Source organism: Hemiscyllium ocellatum, chromosome 3 (genome assembly GCF_020745735.1).
Source record: "Hemiscyllium ocellatum isolate sHemOce1 chromosome 3, sHemOce1.pat.X.cur, whole genome shotgun sequence".
Classification (NCBI taxonomy): domain Eukaryota; kingdom Metazoa; phylum Chordata; class Chondrichthyes; order Orectolobiformes; family Hemiscylliidae; genus Hemiscyllium; species Hemiscyllium ocellatum.
This window is the reverse complement of record NC_083403.1, coordinates 41,752,974-41,767,879: the sequence shown is the minus strand read 5'-3', so window position 1 is coordinate 41,767,879 and position 14,906 is coordinate 41,752,974. Positions and strand designations below refer to the sequence as shown.

Sequence of the window (14,906 nt, the reverse complement as noted above, 5' to 3'; positions counted from 1 at the left end):
AACACATCTTTCACTCACCAAAGCATCTTTACTTATACTGGTTACATCCGGCTGTATCTCATTAGCAATACCAAAATCTATCAATTTCAGCATTCCATCAACCACCAAAAAATTGGCTGGTTTCAAATCACTGTGAATAATGCCTAAGAAAGAAAAAAGATGTCCATTATGCTTTCTCATGGAATAGGAAAAAATTGCAAAGACTACATATTCCTAACATTCAATACATCTGTAATATAAGATAAATAAAATATAGCCTTGACTAAATGCAAATCAAATGATGTTGGTCATTGGTTGGTAATAATCTTCAACAAATTAATATTCATTCAGTAGTGTATTTTTTTTACAATTGAGAAATCCCCAAGTGGATTTACTTATTGTTGGAGCTATGTCTTGTTTTGCACTTGAAAGGCTCAAATTTCTTCATGGTTGTAGTCAGGAAAATATTTTTAGTTGGGTTTCTCACATCTTAGTTCAGTGGTAATGAAAATGATACAAATAGGTACACCTCATCCATGCTCAATTGCACAAAAAACACTCCTTTCAGCTCATGCATGAAAAGCAGCCATTTAGGTGTGATAACATTTTAGCATTTTCAACATTTATCAAAAGTTGATTCATTTCAATTAAAAATAGTATTAAGTACTTACCATGCTGATGAATTGTGTGAACAGCTTCCAACATGTTTTCCCAGTACAATTTGCGCTCTAGTGGCTTGATAATCTTTTTCCTTCGGAGCAGTGTGTTTAAATCTACATTTCCCAATTCCATGACCATGTAGATATAATTTTCTGTGATCTCACTGAAGAAAAATTATAGAGCCATATTATCTGAAGGCATTGCATACAAAATATTAAATGGTGTTAGCTTCACATACATACTGTCTGATTGATATATTTTCAATTTTTAATTTAAGAGGACACTTCTGGCATTTGCAGTTTTTTTAATGAGAAGGAAGTGTTTATCTTTGCTGTAAAGAGATCCTGGAGTACCAGGCTTTCTTAATAGAGAAGTAAAACATTTAGAATACTGTGTCCAGTTTTGGGCTCCTACCTCAGGAAGGCCATTCTGGCACTGGAGCACATCCAGCAGAGATTCACATGGATGATCCCTGGAGTGGTAGGCCTAACATACGAAGAACGGCTGACGATCCCGAGATTGTATTCATTAGAGTTTAGAAGGTTGAGGGGAGATCTAATAGAAACTTACAAGGCAATGCATGGCTTAGAAAGGGTGGATGTTGGGAATCTGTTTCAGTCAGGCAAGGACACTAGGACCCATGGGCACAGCCTTAGAAATAGCGGGGGTCAATTAAAAACTGAAAAGAGGAGACATTTCTTCAGCCAGAGAGTGGTGGGCATGTAGAATTCATTGCCACGGAGCGAAGTGGAGGCCAGGACATTAAATATCTATTAAGGCAGAGACTGATAAATTCTTGATCTTGCAAGAAACTAAGGGATACGGGCAGAGTGCGGGTAGGTGGTGTTGAAATGCCCATCAGCCATGATAGAATGGCGGAGTGGTCTCGATGGGTCGAATGGCCTTACTTACACACCTATATCTATGGCCTTAAACACCTCTTGATAGAATTAAGTCCGGCCAAATGTAACATGTCTATATTAGTTATGTTAAGTTAAACAATTACAAAGTTAAACAGTTGGCCAAGAATGAGAGAGAGAATTTATAGATGGGCAATGAATTCCTCAACACTAGAGCCTAGAATTCTTTTGAAACTCTCCCATTCTATGAGCTTGTCAAAGAGGAAGCAACGGTAGGAAAATGGGGTTGAGAAATGTATAGACAAGATCTAATTCCCCATGGCACAACATATAACTGGTCAAACCTATCAAAACCTATAACCCAAAACGTCAGGGAGAGGACAACTCCTGTCCCATGGCAAAACAGCTACAGAAATCTCAAAGTTATAAAAAAGACAAACTTCCTTTCCAAAGCATGCTTAAATGACACTGAAGTCAGTGGAGTAGTGGACAGTTTGGAAGAATGTTACAGGTTGCAGGGGGACTTGGATAAACTACAGAATTGGTCTGAGAGATGGCAAATGGAGTTCAATGCAGCTAAATGTGAGGTGATGCACTTTGGGAAGAATAACAGGATGGCACAGTACTTGGTCAATGGAAAGATTCTTGGTAGTGTGGATGTGTAGAAGAATCTTGGAGTCCATGTCCATGGATTCCTGAAAGTTGCCACCCAGGTTGATAGTGCTGTTAAGGCGGCATACGGTGTGTTAGGTTTCATTGGTAGAGGAATTGAGTTCCAGAGCCGCAATATCATAGCTGCACTAGCGTTTTGTGTAATTGCAGCGTAGTTGGAATATTGTGTACAGTTCTGGTCGCCAAATTCCGGGAAGGATGTGGAAGCATTGGAAAAGGTGCAGAGGAGATTTACCAGGATGTTGCCTGGTCTGGAGGAAAGGTCTTATAAGGAAATGCTGAGAGACTTGAGTCTGTTCTTATTGGAAAGAAGGCTAAGAGAGGATTTTACAGAGACATACAAGATGATCAGAGGATTAGATAGAGTAGACAGTGAAAGTCTTTTTCTTAGGATGATGATGTCAGCTTGTACGAGGGGCTATAACTACAAATTGAGGGGTGATAGATTTAAGACAAATGTCAGAGGCAGGTTCTTTACTCAGAGTGCTAAGGGCGTGGAATGCCCCACCTGCCAATGTAGTTAATTCAACCACATTAGGGAGATTTAAACTATCCTTAGATAAGCACATGCATGATGATGGGATAGTGTAGAGGGACGAGCTGAGAATGGTTCACAGGTCGGAACAACATTGAGGGCCGAAGGTCCTGTTCTGCGCTACATTGTTCTATGTTCTTTGGAGACTGAAACCATTGAGTATGTTGTGTTGCATAGTACAGAAGTTGAGGGAAGGTATGCTGGTGAAACAGGATGGAGTTGGGGGAGAAGAACTTTAAGGAAAAGCATGGATTGCTTGAAAGTGCCAGAGGAAATGGGAAATTTGAACCAGTGATCATGTTACACCATTGTTTTAGGTCTCAGTTGATATGTATCATAACTTCATTTACCTGTCATTGCTCTATATCCTTTGGTATCCTTGAATTTTAAAAATAAGTGAACATAAATAATAATGCTAAAAATCTCAGAGATCAAGATTCAAGAGACACTTTAGATCAATTGGTGGAGGTATTGGAAGGGAGTTGATTAATAATATTTGTACCTATTAGCAGAATTTGCTGTCTGAAAGGATGGTAAAGGTAAAATTATCACATTTTAAAAATTACTTCAATGTGCTCTTGAACTGGAGTAACCTAAAAGATTATGACCAAGAGCTGGAAAGTGGAATTAAGTTGGATAGATTTCAGACATAATAAACATAATGGGCTAAATGGTTTCCTATATTATGTCAATTTCTATGGTTATATGATTCCCTTGAGGGATACAAGAGTGAATCCTATTATGCCAAGATAAATTAATGCAACAGAGATGAGGTTTTTCATCAAATAGCTCAGTAATATACAAGGGAAGAGGTATAAACTGACATTTCAAACTTCATTGCAGTTTAAATATTAAGAGAACCTCAGAGTACAACGGCACCTTGATGAGACGGGCTAATGGGCCGAGGAGTGGTTGATGGAGTTTAATATAGATAAATGTAAGGTATTGCATATTGGTATGGAAAACAGCATACTTGTTTGAAATGGGGATAGCCATAGAAGACCCTTGCACTAACTGCCTACCTCTCTTACCTTTCTTGGAGTTAACCCATCTATGTGACTGTATCTACAACTTTTCCCCCTTCCTATAACTGCCATCCATCACATTACCTTGCTCTTGTAAATTCCTCATTGGAGAGACAGTTAAAGGCAACCGATTCATTTGATCTGATAGGATTCGTAACCAACGACATTTATTGCAGATATAATCCTCAGTAACCCATAAACTCTCCCTAAACTCCCACATCTGACAAGCAGAGCATATCACCCTACTAAAGGTCATTTTTGCTTTTTTCAATCTATAGACCCAGAAACAAGCACGGTCTTATTCCTCTGCAAAATACTGCTCCAGGTTAAATTAATACTTATGGCTTTTTTTTTCAAGTTTAATCAAGAGACATACTCCAATGTAACATATAATCAAGAAAGAACCCAATCTAGTCACTACTACAAACTTACTGTAAGGCCACATTTAAAATGTTCACTAATCTGTTTCTGAGCTGTGACCATTCCCAAATAGTAGTGAATTTCACTGTTTGTTAATTTTCTCAGATGTACTCTATTGTCCAGTGATACATGAGTTCAAACAGCAAAGGCAGTAACTGTGCACGTTCACTATTCTGTGGGTTTCTTTCTCGCTCTCTCTCCTGCACTGACCTCACCAATGCGTTTCCTTTGTCTGTTCCTCTCCCTTTTAAAAGTGCTGTTGTTTTGACATTTTTTTCCTCCAAAGTTCCAAAACAATGCAACAGCATATAAAACAGTAATTGCTGCTCCTAGAATTCCAGGAAATCACCTCCAACACCTAAAATACCTTAAAAAAAAAGAGCAGCTGTCACAGTCAGAAAGCTTTCCTGTCCTCCAACTTGAATTTTCTGTCCTGGACTTTTTCTAAAAAATGATGATGAGAGGTTGAGACAGAGGTGTCGAGCAGATGTTTCCACCCAAAAAAGTAAACAGCTTGGGATATTTTTTAAACAAAGAAAGGTTGGAACAAAAGAAGTGGTTTGAAGGGATAGGGTCAAGCTCCCATAGAACTATGATTTTAGTTTAACTTTCAGTAGCTCTTGGGGTTTGGTAGCTGCTACACATTTCTCCCTGCTATGACAAAACATTCGAGTTCTCTTGCTCTCTCACTCAGTTTTTTCGATGTTCTTTCCTCATGCACTGGAGAATCGCATGGGAGGCAATCTATTTTACTAAAAATTTGCCTTGGCAAAGGATGTATTTATGGGATGTTACTATACTGGAACAGCTGGTGTTTAGTAGTTAAATAATCTTTTATTCTGTTAAGTTTTCCAGAGTTAAATTATTCCAATTCTTCTTTATTTTCTTTGTATTTTTAACTGTCATGTAAGAATAAAGTGAGTTTTGCTTCAAGTTCAGTACTTTGACCAATCGAATTGCATCCATAACACATGCCTTATATTTGCACTTTAAAACAAGAAAATGTTAGGGTCTGTGGTATCTTCCTAATGTATTTTGAGGGGCTTGGTCTGGTGCATAACAATGGTGAAGACAACGCTTGGTTCACTTACTTTCATTGGTCAAAACATTGAGTATAGGTTTTGGGGTGTTATGTTGTGACTGTACAGGACATTGGTTAGGCCACTTTTAGAATACTGCATACAATTCTGATTGCCCTTCTAATCAGAAGAATGTTGTTAAACTGGAGCGGGTGCAGCAAAGATTTACAAGGATGCTGCCGGAACTGGAGAGTTTAAATTATTGGGAGAGGTTGAATAGGCTGGTGCTTCTTTCCTTGGAGTGTCAGAGGCAGAAGATGATCTTACAGAGGATTTTAAAATAATGAGGGGCATGGATAGGGTGAATGACCAAGATCTTTTTCCTGGGGAGGGAGATTGTCCAAAACTAAAGGACATATATTTAAGGTGAGGGGGGTATGGAACAATCTGCCAGAGGAAGTGGTAGAGATGGGTACAATTACAACATTAAAAAGACATCTGGACGGATACCTGAATAGGAAAGGTTTAGCAGGATGGGAGGCAACATTTGGTCAAGCATGTTCTTGGCTCCAATATGAAGAATATTGAAATATAGCAACATTAATTCATGTTAATCAAGTAGTTAGTCACTAAGGGAAATCAAGTAACCTGGTTAAAAACAACTTACTAGTCAAAAAGCCTGATTATCTTGTCGCTGTGTTGCTGCAGACGTTTCAAGTATTCAATTTCACCTTTGTAGCCTGCAACTGCAAACTCATCTGCATCCTGCAGATTAACTTGCTTAACAGCATACAGTTGTTTCTTCTGGTCAAGTACTTGGAATACCTGGTGAAAAGAGAACACATTACTTTTAGATACAAATATTTCTCATTGTTCTAATTAAACTCTTCTCTATCCATGCCCAGATTCAAGGAGAAAGAGTGCAGTGATAGTATCCAAACTACTGGGGTGGTTTAAACCCCAGCTGCCTCAGATAACACATCCAAACTGGGAAGGATTTAGAGATGTTGAAAAAGTTCAGTCCACCTGCCATTCAATTTCCTTTGCCTTCTCATACACAGCATACGTATGGGTGTGTAGGATGGAGAGATAGAAAATAATGAAACATTAACTAAGTTCTGTTTTTTTAAAACAATAAGAATCTCTTGCATTACTCAAATGGTACTACCTGATCAGGAAAGATACAAGTTTGCTTCTTTTTAAAAATATGGAAAAAATATTCAATATGTATTCAGAAAGGCAAGGATTGATTAGGAATAGTCAACATGGCTTTACGTATGGGAAATCATGTCTCACAAACTTGATTGAGTCTTTTTGAAGAAGTAACAAAGAGGATTGATGAGGGCAGAGTGGTAGATGTGATCTATATGGACTTCAGAAAGGCATTTGATAAGGTTCCCCATTGGAGACTGGTGAGCAAGGTTAAATCTCATGGAATGCAGGGAAAACTCACCATTTGTATACAGAACTGACTCAAAGACAGAGGGTGTTGGTGGAGGGTTGTTTTTCAGACTGGAGGCCTGTGACCAGTGGAGTGCCACAAGGGTCGGTGCTGGATCCACTACTTTTCGTCATTTATGTAAATGATTTGGATGGGAGCATAAGAGGTATAGTTAGTAAGTTTGCAGATAACACCAAAGTTGGAGGTGTAGTGTACAGCAAAGAAGGTTACCTCAGATTACAACAGGATCTTGACCAAATGGACCAATGGGCTGAGAAGTGGCAGATGGAGTTTAATTCAGATGAATGTGAGGTGCTACACTTTGGGAAAGCAAATCTTAGCAGGACTTATACACTTAATGGGAAGGTCCTAGGGAGTGTTGCTGAACAGACACACTTCGAAGTGCAGGTTCATAGCTCCTTGAAAGTGGAAGCGCAGGTAGATTGGATAATGAAGGTGGTGTTTGCTATGCTTTCATTTATTGGTCAGAATATTGAGTACAGGAGTTGGGAGGTCATGTTGCGGCTGTACAGGACATTGGTTAGGAATATTGCATGCAATTCTGATCTCCTTCCTATCAGAAAGATGTTGTGAAACTTGAAAGGGTTCAGAAACAATTTACAAGGATGTTGCCAGGGTTGAAGGATTTGATTTATAGGGAGAGGTCGAATAGGCTAGGGCTGTTTTCCCTGGAGCATCGGAGGCTGAGGGGTGACCTTATAGGAGGTTTATAAAATCATTAGGGGCATGGATAGCATAAATTGACGAAGTCTTTTCCCTGAGATGGGGGAGTCCAGAACTAGGCAGCATAGGTTGAGGGTGAGAAGGGAAAGATATAAACGAGGCCCAAGAGGCAACTTTTTCACTCAGAGGGTGGTGCGTGTACGGAATGAGCTGCCAGAGGAAATGGTGGAGGCGGATACAATTGCACCATTTAAAAGGCATCTGGATGGGTATGTGAATAGGAAGTGTTTGGAGGGATCGGGCCAGGGGCTGGCAGCTGGGACTAGATTGGGTTGCAATATCTGGCCAGCATAGACGAGTTGGACCGAAGGGTCTGGTTCCGTGCTGTACATCTCTATGATTCTATGACTCTAATCAGAAAGGGCTGTAACTTCATTTCAAGTCGGCCTTGGCTGTTCAATGTGAGATCAGGGAATAAAGCAAGCACAGGCAGTCTAAAAATAGCTAGCTTCAGAGAGGCACAGAACTACACCATTAGTGTGATTGTTTAATCACAAACTATTCTGCTAGCCCATAATATTTTTTCAAACATTTGCTTTATTATGAGTCATTTGTTGTTACCAGATGTTTGATTGAATATTTTGAACAATAATTTGAATTCATATAGTATTTTTGACATAGATTCTTTGGTAAATCTTTCCCTAAGGTGTTGCAATCAGACAAAAAAAAATGGGTTGATAGAGATTAGGTACTTGAGACTGGGGTAGAGTGGTCAAGCTGGTGATGTAAAACAGAAATCAAAAAGACTGATTTTTAAAGGAACTCGTAAGTGGGGGTGGGGAGAGTGAGAGAGCAAAAGAGAAGTTTATCAAGCATATTCTAAAGCATGGAACAGAAGCTGCACAGCTAAGATATTGCCCAAGGTATTTGTTGAATCAACGCACAAGATCTGAAGTCTATCTTCAGGATCCAAAAACAATAAATTAGGACACATTCCATCCTTTCCAAGTAAGTTGTCTGTTTTAAGAACTACAATTATTTAAATATCTTCCTTTGTGTAATTTTAAACAATTCACTGTCGCTATTCCTACATTTGCAGGGAGTATTAAAATAGTAACTAAGGTAAACCTACTGTGAAAGTAATTATGGAGAGAATGGTCCCAAAACCCAATTCCAGCAGTAAATTAGCTGTTCAATTATTCCATAGCTTTTACTGCCCCTGCAATGAGTGTTTAATCCATGCTTTGGTCACTCTGAAGAGAAAGCTTTCATTATTAGCCCTCATCCAACTTTTAATTATTTTGAATTTGCGTTCTTAAACTCCTTGTGGAATTTAATAATTGTTATCCAGGTTTACCTTTCCCCTGCAGTTGTCTTTTGAAGAAAAACCCGTAGAATTTCACCTTCATGAATGTTGCAAGATTCAACTTAATTTGTAACAAGTTCTTCAACATGAGCTTATGGTTTTGTGCTGATTAAAAGATTGTCCATACTTTGTATTATTCCTATTAATTGGTTTCAAATAACAATTCATAATGAAGGAATTAAATGTCATAGTATTACCTTACTTGATCCTCCGGTTCCAAGCAATTTTATTACAGAATAGACTCTCTCCTTAATCACGATAGTTTCATTGGCAACAAAAGTACCTGGAATCTAAAAATGTAAAGTAAAACTTAATGTTCAAATTCATAACATGCCTAAAACGGTTATGTTGTATCAAAAATTAAATTACCCCCAATTGTGGCAGAAGCTGAGAAGATCCATATTGTTGGAGCTGATTGTAATGCTGTTGTGGTGTTGCTGGAGTAGGTGGAAAACTGGTGTGAAATTGGGAAGCTGGTATAAAATTGTGTGGAGTTGAAACCTGCACCAGTACAGATTTGTTCACAACTGGAGTCTGTGAACTTGCAAAGAAAAAGCACTCAAATAGTTTCAAGATTACATTCAAGAAAACTATAACAAAATACTTTAAAGAAGGGATAACATATTTCTTAAATGAGTCTTCAACAGAAATGATCATTACCTACACATGGAGTGATTAGACATCTTGGTACTAGGTGTCTGACAAGTAGATGCTGTTGGAACTGCACTTTTACTCACACTAGTAGTGGATGGAATTTTCTTTGGAGCAAGCATCGCACCAGCCTTATTAAGTATTGGTACATTAGCCTATATGAACAAAATAACAAATAACACTATCAAAGAATGAAAAATAGCTGATCCAGAATTCATGTAGCCTAAATGGGATTTTGACATTTACAACTACGTGCATACTCATGAAACTATTTTTAGCACCAGGAGAACTGGGAGAGAGAAGCTACTGGACAATGAAACCCAACGTTCACTGGTGGTCCAGTTTCGCTTAGATTATGACTATTAACAAACATTTGAATTTGATTGTGACTAATAGGAGTGGCTCAATCTCAACAGAAAGGATGGAGAGATTTTAATTATTAGTTTTTTTGAAATCACAGAATTGTTATATAATGCAATAGACAATTGACAATAGGTGCAGGAGTAGGCCATTCAGCCCTTCGAGCCTGCACTGCCATTTAATATGATCATGACTGATCATTCCTAATTAGTATCCTCTTCCTGCCTTATCTCCATAACCCTTGATTCCACTATCTTTGAGAGCTCGATCCAACTTTTTCTTAAATGAATCCAGAGACTGGGCCTCCACTGCCCTCTGGGGCAGAGCATTCCACACAGCCACCACTCTCTGGGTGAAGACGTTTCTCCTCATCTCTGTCCTAAATGGTCTACCCTGTATTTTTAAGCTGTGTCCTCTGGTTCGGCACTCACCCATCAGCGGAAACATGTTTCCTGACTCCAGAGTGTCCAATCCTTTCATAAGATTATATGCCTCAATCAATCCCCTCTCAGTCTTCTAAACTCAAGGGTATACAAGCCCAGTCACTTCAGTCTTTCAGCATAAGGTAATCCCGCCATTCCAGGAATTGACCTCGTGAACCTACGCTGCACTCCCTCAATAGCCAGAATGTCTTTCCTCAAATTTGGAAACCAGAACTGCACACAGTACTCCAGATGTGGTCTCACCAAGGACCTGTACAGCTGCAGAAGCACCTCTTTGCTTCTATATTCAATTCCTCTTGTTATGAAGGCCAGCATGCTATTAGCCTTCTTCACTACCTGCTGTACCTGCATGCTTACCTTCATTGACTGGTATACAAGAACACCCAGATCTTTCTGTACTGCCCCTTCACCTAAATTGATTCCATTGAGGTAGTAATCTGCCTTCCTGTTCTTGCCACCAAAGTGGATAACCATACATTTATCCACATTAAACTGCATCTGCCATGCATCTGACAACTCACCTAACTTGTCCAGGTCACCCTGTAATTTCCTAACATCCTCATCACATTTCACCCTGCCACCCAGCTTTGTATCATCAGCAAATTTGCTAATGTTATTGCTAATACCATCTTCTTTATCATTAACCATTAATCATTAATCATTGGCCATTGAGCCGATCATGTCCACAAGGCTTTGTGCATTTTAACTGAGTGGCAATTCCCAAGATTTACACAAGAATTAGGCAATTCAATCCCTTGAGTCTGTTTTGCCATTTGATATGATTATAGCTGATGTCCTCTTAGTCTCAATTCCACCTTCGCTCAATAACTCTTCAACTCATTTAACTTCTCCTTAAATTTAATCAACGTCCAGCATCCACACACGCTGGCTGGTGAATTCTAGATTTACAACCTATTTACAGAAGTAATTTCTCCTCACTTATGTTTTAGATCTGCTACCCCACAGCCTCTCATTCTAGAGGAAACATCCTTTCCACATTGTCAATTCCTTTAGCATCTTCTATACCTCAGTTAGATATTCTCTCATTCTTCTAAACACCAGAAAGCATAGACCTAAATTGCTCGATCTCTCTTCATAAGACAAACTCACTCATCTTAGGAATCAATCTCAAGGACCTCCTCTCAATTGCCTCCAACATAACCACATCCCCTGCTCAAGTATTGGCAGCATGGTGGCTCAATGGTTAGCACTGCTTTCTCACAGCACCAGGGACCCAGATTCGATTCCAGCTTCGGACAACTGTGGAGTTTGCACATTCTCCCCGCGCCTGCATGGGTTTCCTTCGGGTGCTCCTGTTTCTTCCCACAGTCCAAAATGCACAGGTAAGGTGAATTGGCCATAGCATCCACACAAGAGGAGTCTAGGTGGATTAGCAATGGGAAAGGCAAGGTTGCAGGAATAGAGGGCAGGGGGAGGGGATGACTCTGGGTGGGATGCTGTTCTGAGGATTGGAGTGGAATTGATGGGCCAAATGGGCTGTTTCCACACTGTAGGGATTCTAAGGGGAGAAACATTATTCGCACTATTCCAGGTGGGGCCTCACTAATGTGTTGCATAATTTCAGCAGCATTTCCCCACTTTTATACTCTATTCCTTTAGCACTAAATGCCAAAATTCCATTTGCCTGCCTTAACATCTGCTGAACCTGCAGAATAGTTTTCTACAATTCATGCATGAGAACACCAAAGCACTTTGAACTTTCCCTTCATTTAGATGAGTTGCCATTGTATTCCTCTGATCAAATGGATAATCTCACACTTATTGCACCTCTCATCCTATCTACACCATACCCTTGCACATTACTTCTACTGAAAAAAATCAACCAAAGTCCTCTTGAATGGCTCAATTGAACATACCTTCACCACTCTTCCAGGCAGCTCTCACCTCACATTTACTTATTTCACAAACTATTTTCAAACATTGTATTTTTATAACTCTTTTGAAATGTCAATTTGACTGGAAACTAGCAATTCAGAATTCTGGTCAGCAATGGCTGAACAGGCATACATTTGACTGAGAGTATAAACTATAAAGTTACTTCTAGGAAGTGGCTCTGTATATACAGTGTATCATTGTATTCAAAGTAAAGTTATCACACTTAAAAGGTAACCCTTCTGGGTTGAATGGAATAACTGACTTTAAAATGAAAACAATGAAAAATATGGCCATGGAGGTAAATGCTAAAGAATCAAGACGAATTTAATATCACCACCGTCAAGTTTCCCTCCAAACCATGAATCATCCTGATCTGGATATATATCACTCGTTCTTCACGGTCACTGGGTCAAAATCTTGGAATTCTCTCCCTAATGGCATTGTGGGTCAACCAACAGCAGGTGGACTGCAGCAGTTCAAGGAGGCAGCTCAGCACCACCTTCTCAAGGACAAATAGGAACAGACAATAAACGTTGACCAGCCAGCAATGCTCATGTGCACAAATGAATATAAAAACCAGGATTGTAAAGAGCTACCAGTGATTTAAAAAATTGTAACTGCATTTTAGATAGAAATAGAAAAAACCAGGATGAGAAGTAGGGCCATTCGACCCTTTCAACATACTCCACCATATGATCATAACTGACTCTCTTTCAGTAATATATCCCATTTTCTCCCAATATCACTTGATTCTATTAAAATATAAAATATCTATCATTTTCTTGAAAACATATTCAGTGACTTGTCCTTCACAACCTTCTGTCATAGAGAATTCTAAATAGTTCACTACCCTTTGAGTCAATGAAATTCAGTATTATGGGTTTACCCCATATTCCAAGAATTTGTCCCCTAGTGTTAGGTTCCCCAATCAGAGAAAACCTCTTCCTTACATCCAGGTTGTCCTGCTGTGCTAGAATTGTATACACATCAACAGATCCTTTGTCAATCTGATGAGACCAGGGTCAGTCAAATCAAATTCTCAACATACAACAGTCCGGCCACCCCAAGTATCAGTCTTAAACCTCCACTACACTTACCCAATGGGAAGTATATCCTTTCTTCGGTAGGAGACCAAAAACTGCACAATGTTTCAGATAGGAAATGAAATGTAAGCTAATTGGAAGTTTAATACACTAAGAAAAAGAAAGGCACAAGGAAGAATAGAGCCACTTAAAGCAAGATCACCTTGCAAGAGCATGACAAGAGGAGTTTTGGCTTCTATTAATGTGAGACTGATTCACTTAGTAAAAGATTAAAGAGGATATGGAAGGGAGTGTCCTTTATGAACTTTATAAATTTCTCATCTCAGGTCCTAAGGATTTACCCCTTACCTTTAAACAATGATCCCTGGTTCTGGACTCTCCCATCATCAGGAACATCCTTCCTGCATCTAACCTGGCTAGGTCCAGTTAGAATTTTATTAGGTTTCTACAAGATCCCCACACATTCTTCCAATCTCCTTCAAATGCAACGCTAACTGACTCAATCTCTCATGTGTCAGTCCTGCCATCCAGCAACTAATTTGATAAATCTTCACTGCATTCTGTGAACGGAAAGAACATCTTTCTACAGACAAGGAGACCAAAACTGTACATAATATTCCAGATGTGGCCTCAATGCCCAGTATAATTACAGCAAGGCAGCCCTGTTCCTGTACTCAAAATGAAGGCCAACATATACTGTGTCTTCTTTACTGCCTGCAGTACCTATGCACTAACTTGCAGCAACTGGTGCATCAGGACACCCAGGTGTCATTGAAAATATCCTCTCTCAACCTCAGCCATTCAAATAATAATCTCTCTTCCTTATTTTGGTAGCAAAATAAAGAACCTCATTTGTGCACATTATACTGCAAATTACTGTATTATCCACTAAGCCTATACAAATCACACTGTGGCATCTCTGCACCCTCCTCACAGCTCACTTTTCAACCCAGCTGTGTGTCATCTGCAAGTTTGAGATTACATTTATTTCACTCATCTAAATTATTAACCTATATTGTAACTAGCTGGGATCCTGGTTACTAATTTTCATTAAGGTTGTGACAAAGGAGCTTGACAGATATGAAACAATGATTGCACAGTGTCAAGACCAGGAGTCTTAGATACGATTCAACAGAAAAGAAATATGCTGTACAGAAGGTTAGAGCTGGTGCAAATACTTTATAATGAATCTCTAAAAGCTGATAATAGAATTCAGTGATGTTACAGGCATGGTCATCTTGGGATACTATTGCACAACATTCCAGTAGTTAATTTTGAAAATTCATCTGTTTAATGATCTCATAAATGGTCTTGGACTTAGTGTCACAAACACAGGTGCCTATATTTCCCAATGACAAAACTAATCAAGGTGGTTGATTTTTGCAGGGAAAACAACAAGAGGATTGGTATGTTCATGAGTATTGAGTAGAGGTGAAACTTTAGTTACAATGTAGAGGAATACTTCAAAAATACCACTTGAGAAAAGAACATTACCTCAGGCGAAATGTGAGCAAAAGCACCTCCTAATACTTCTTTTCCTTTGACAGCTTCTGCAGCAAAACAGCCTGGTTTCTTCATCATATCAACAGTACTAGTTTTGGATTCCTTTAAGCTGTTTTTCTTCAGGTTAGCAGATTTTAGTTCATAACTGTCTTGGTTAATATAATCAGGAACAGCTACAAGACAAAAAGGTCAAATTTCTTACCTTTATCTTTATTCAAAGATTGCTAGGTGATCAGGAAAGAGACTAATAAAAGCAGTTCAGTAAAAAGGGAAAATGATAAAGCTGAGAGTGTGGTGTTGAAAATGTACAGGAGGTCAGGCAGCAGCCAAGGAGCAGGAGAATAGACAT

At 39.1% G+C, this 14,906-nt stretch overlaps 1 protein-coding gene across 1 annotated transcript in view; it reads right to left on the bottom strand.

Moving 5' to 3' along the window:
• The window catches only part of ttk (ttk protein kinase), a 52,654-nt gene that overhangs the window by 14,459 nt on the left and 23,289 nt on the right, over window positions 1-14,906 (bottom strand). Inside the window, exons 11-17 of the mRNA XM_060856805.1 lie at window positions 14,549-14,730; window positions 9,322-9,467; window positions 9,031-9,202; window positions 8,859-8,951; window positions 5,838-5,995; window positions 651-802; window positions 19-143 (exon numbers count right to left, since the gene is read on the bottom strand). Of these exons, the coding sequence (XP_060712788.1) occupies window positions 19-143; window positions 651-802; window positions 5,838-5,995; window positions 8,859-8,951; window positions 9,031-9,202; window positions 9,322-9,467; window positions 14,549-14,730 (1,028 nt within the window). The remainder of the gene's footprint in view (window positions 1-18; window positions 144-650; window positions 803-5,837; window positions 5,996-8,858; window positions 8,952-9,030; window positions 9,203-9,321; window positions 9,468-14,548; window positions 14,731-14,906) is intronic.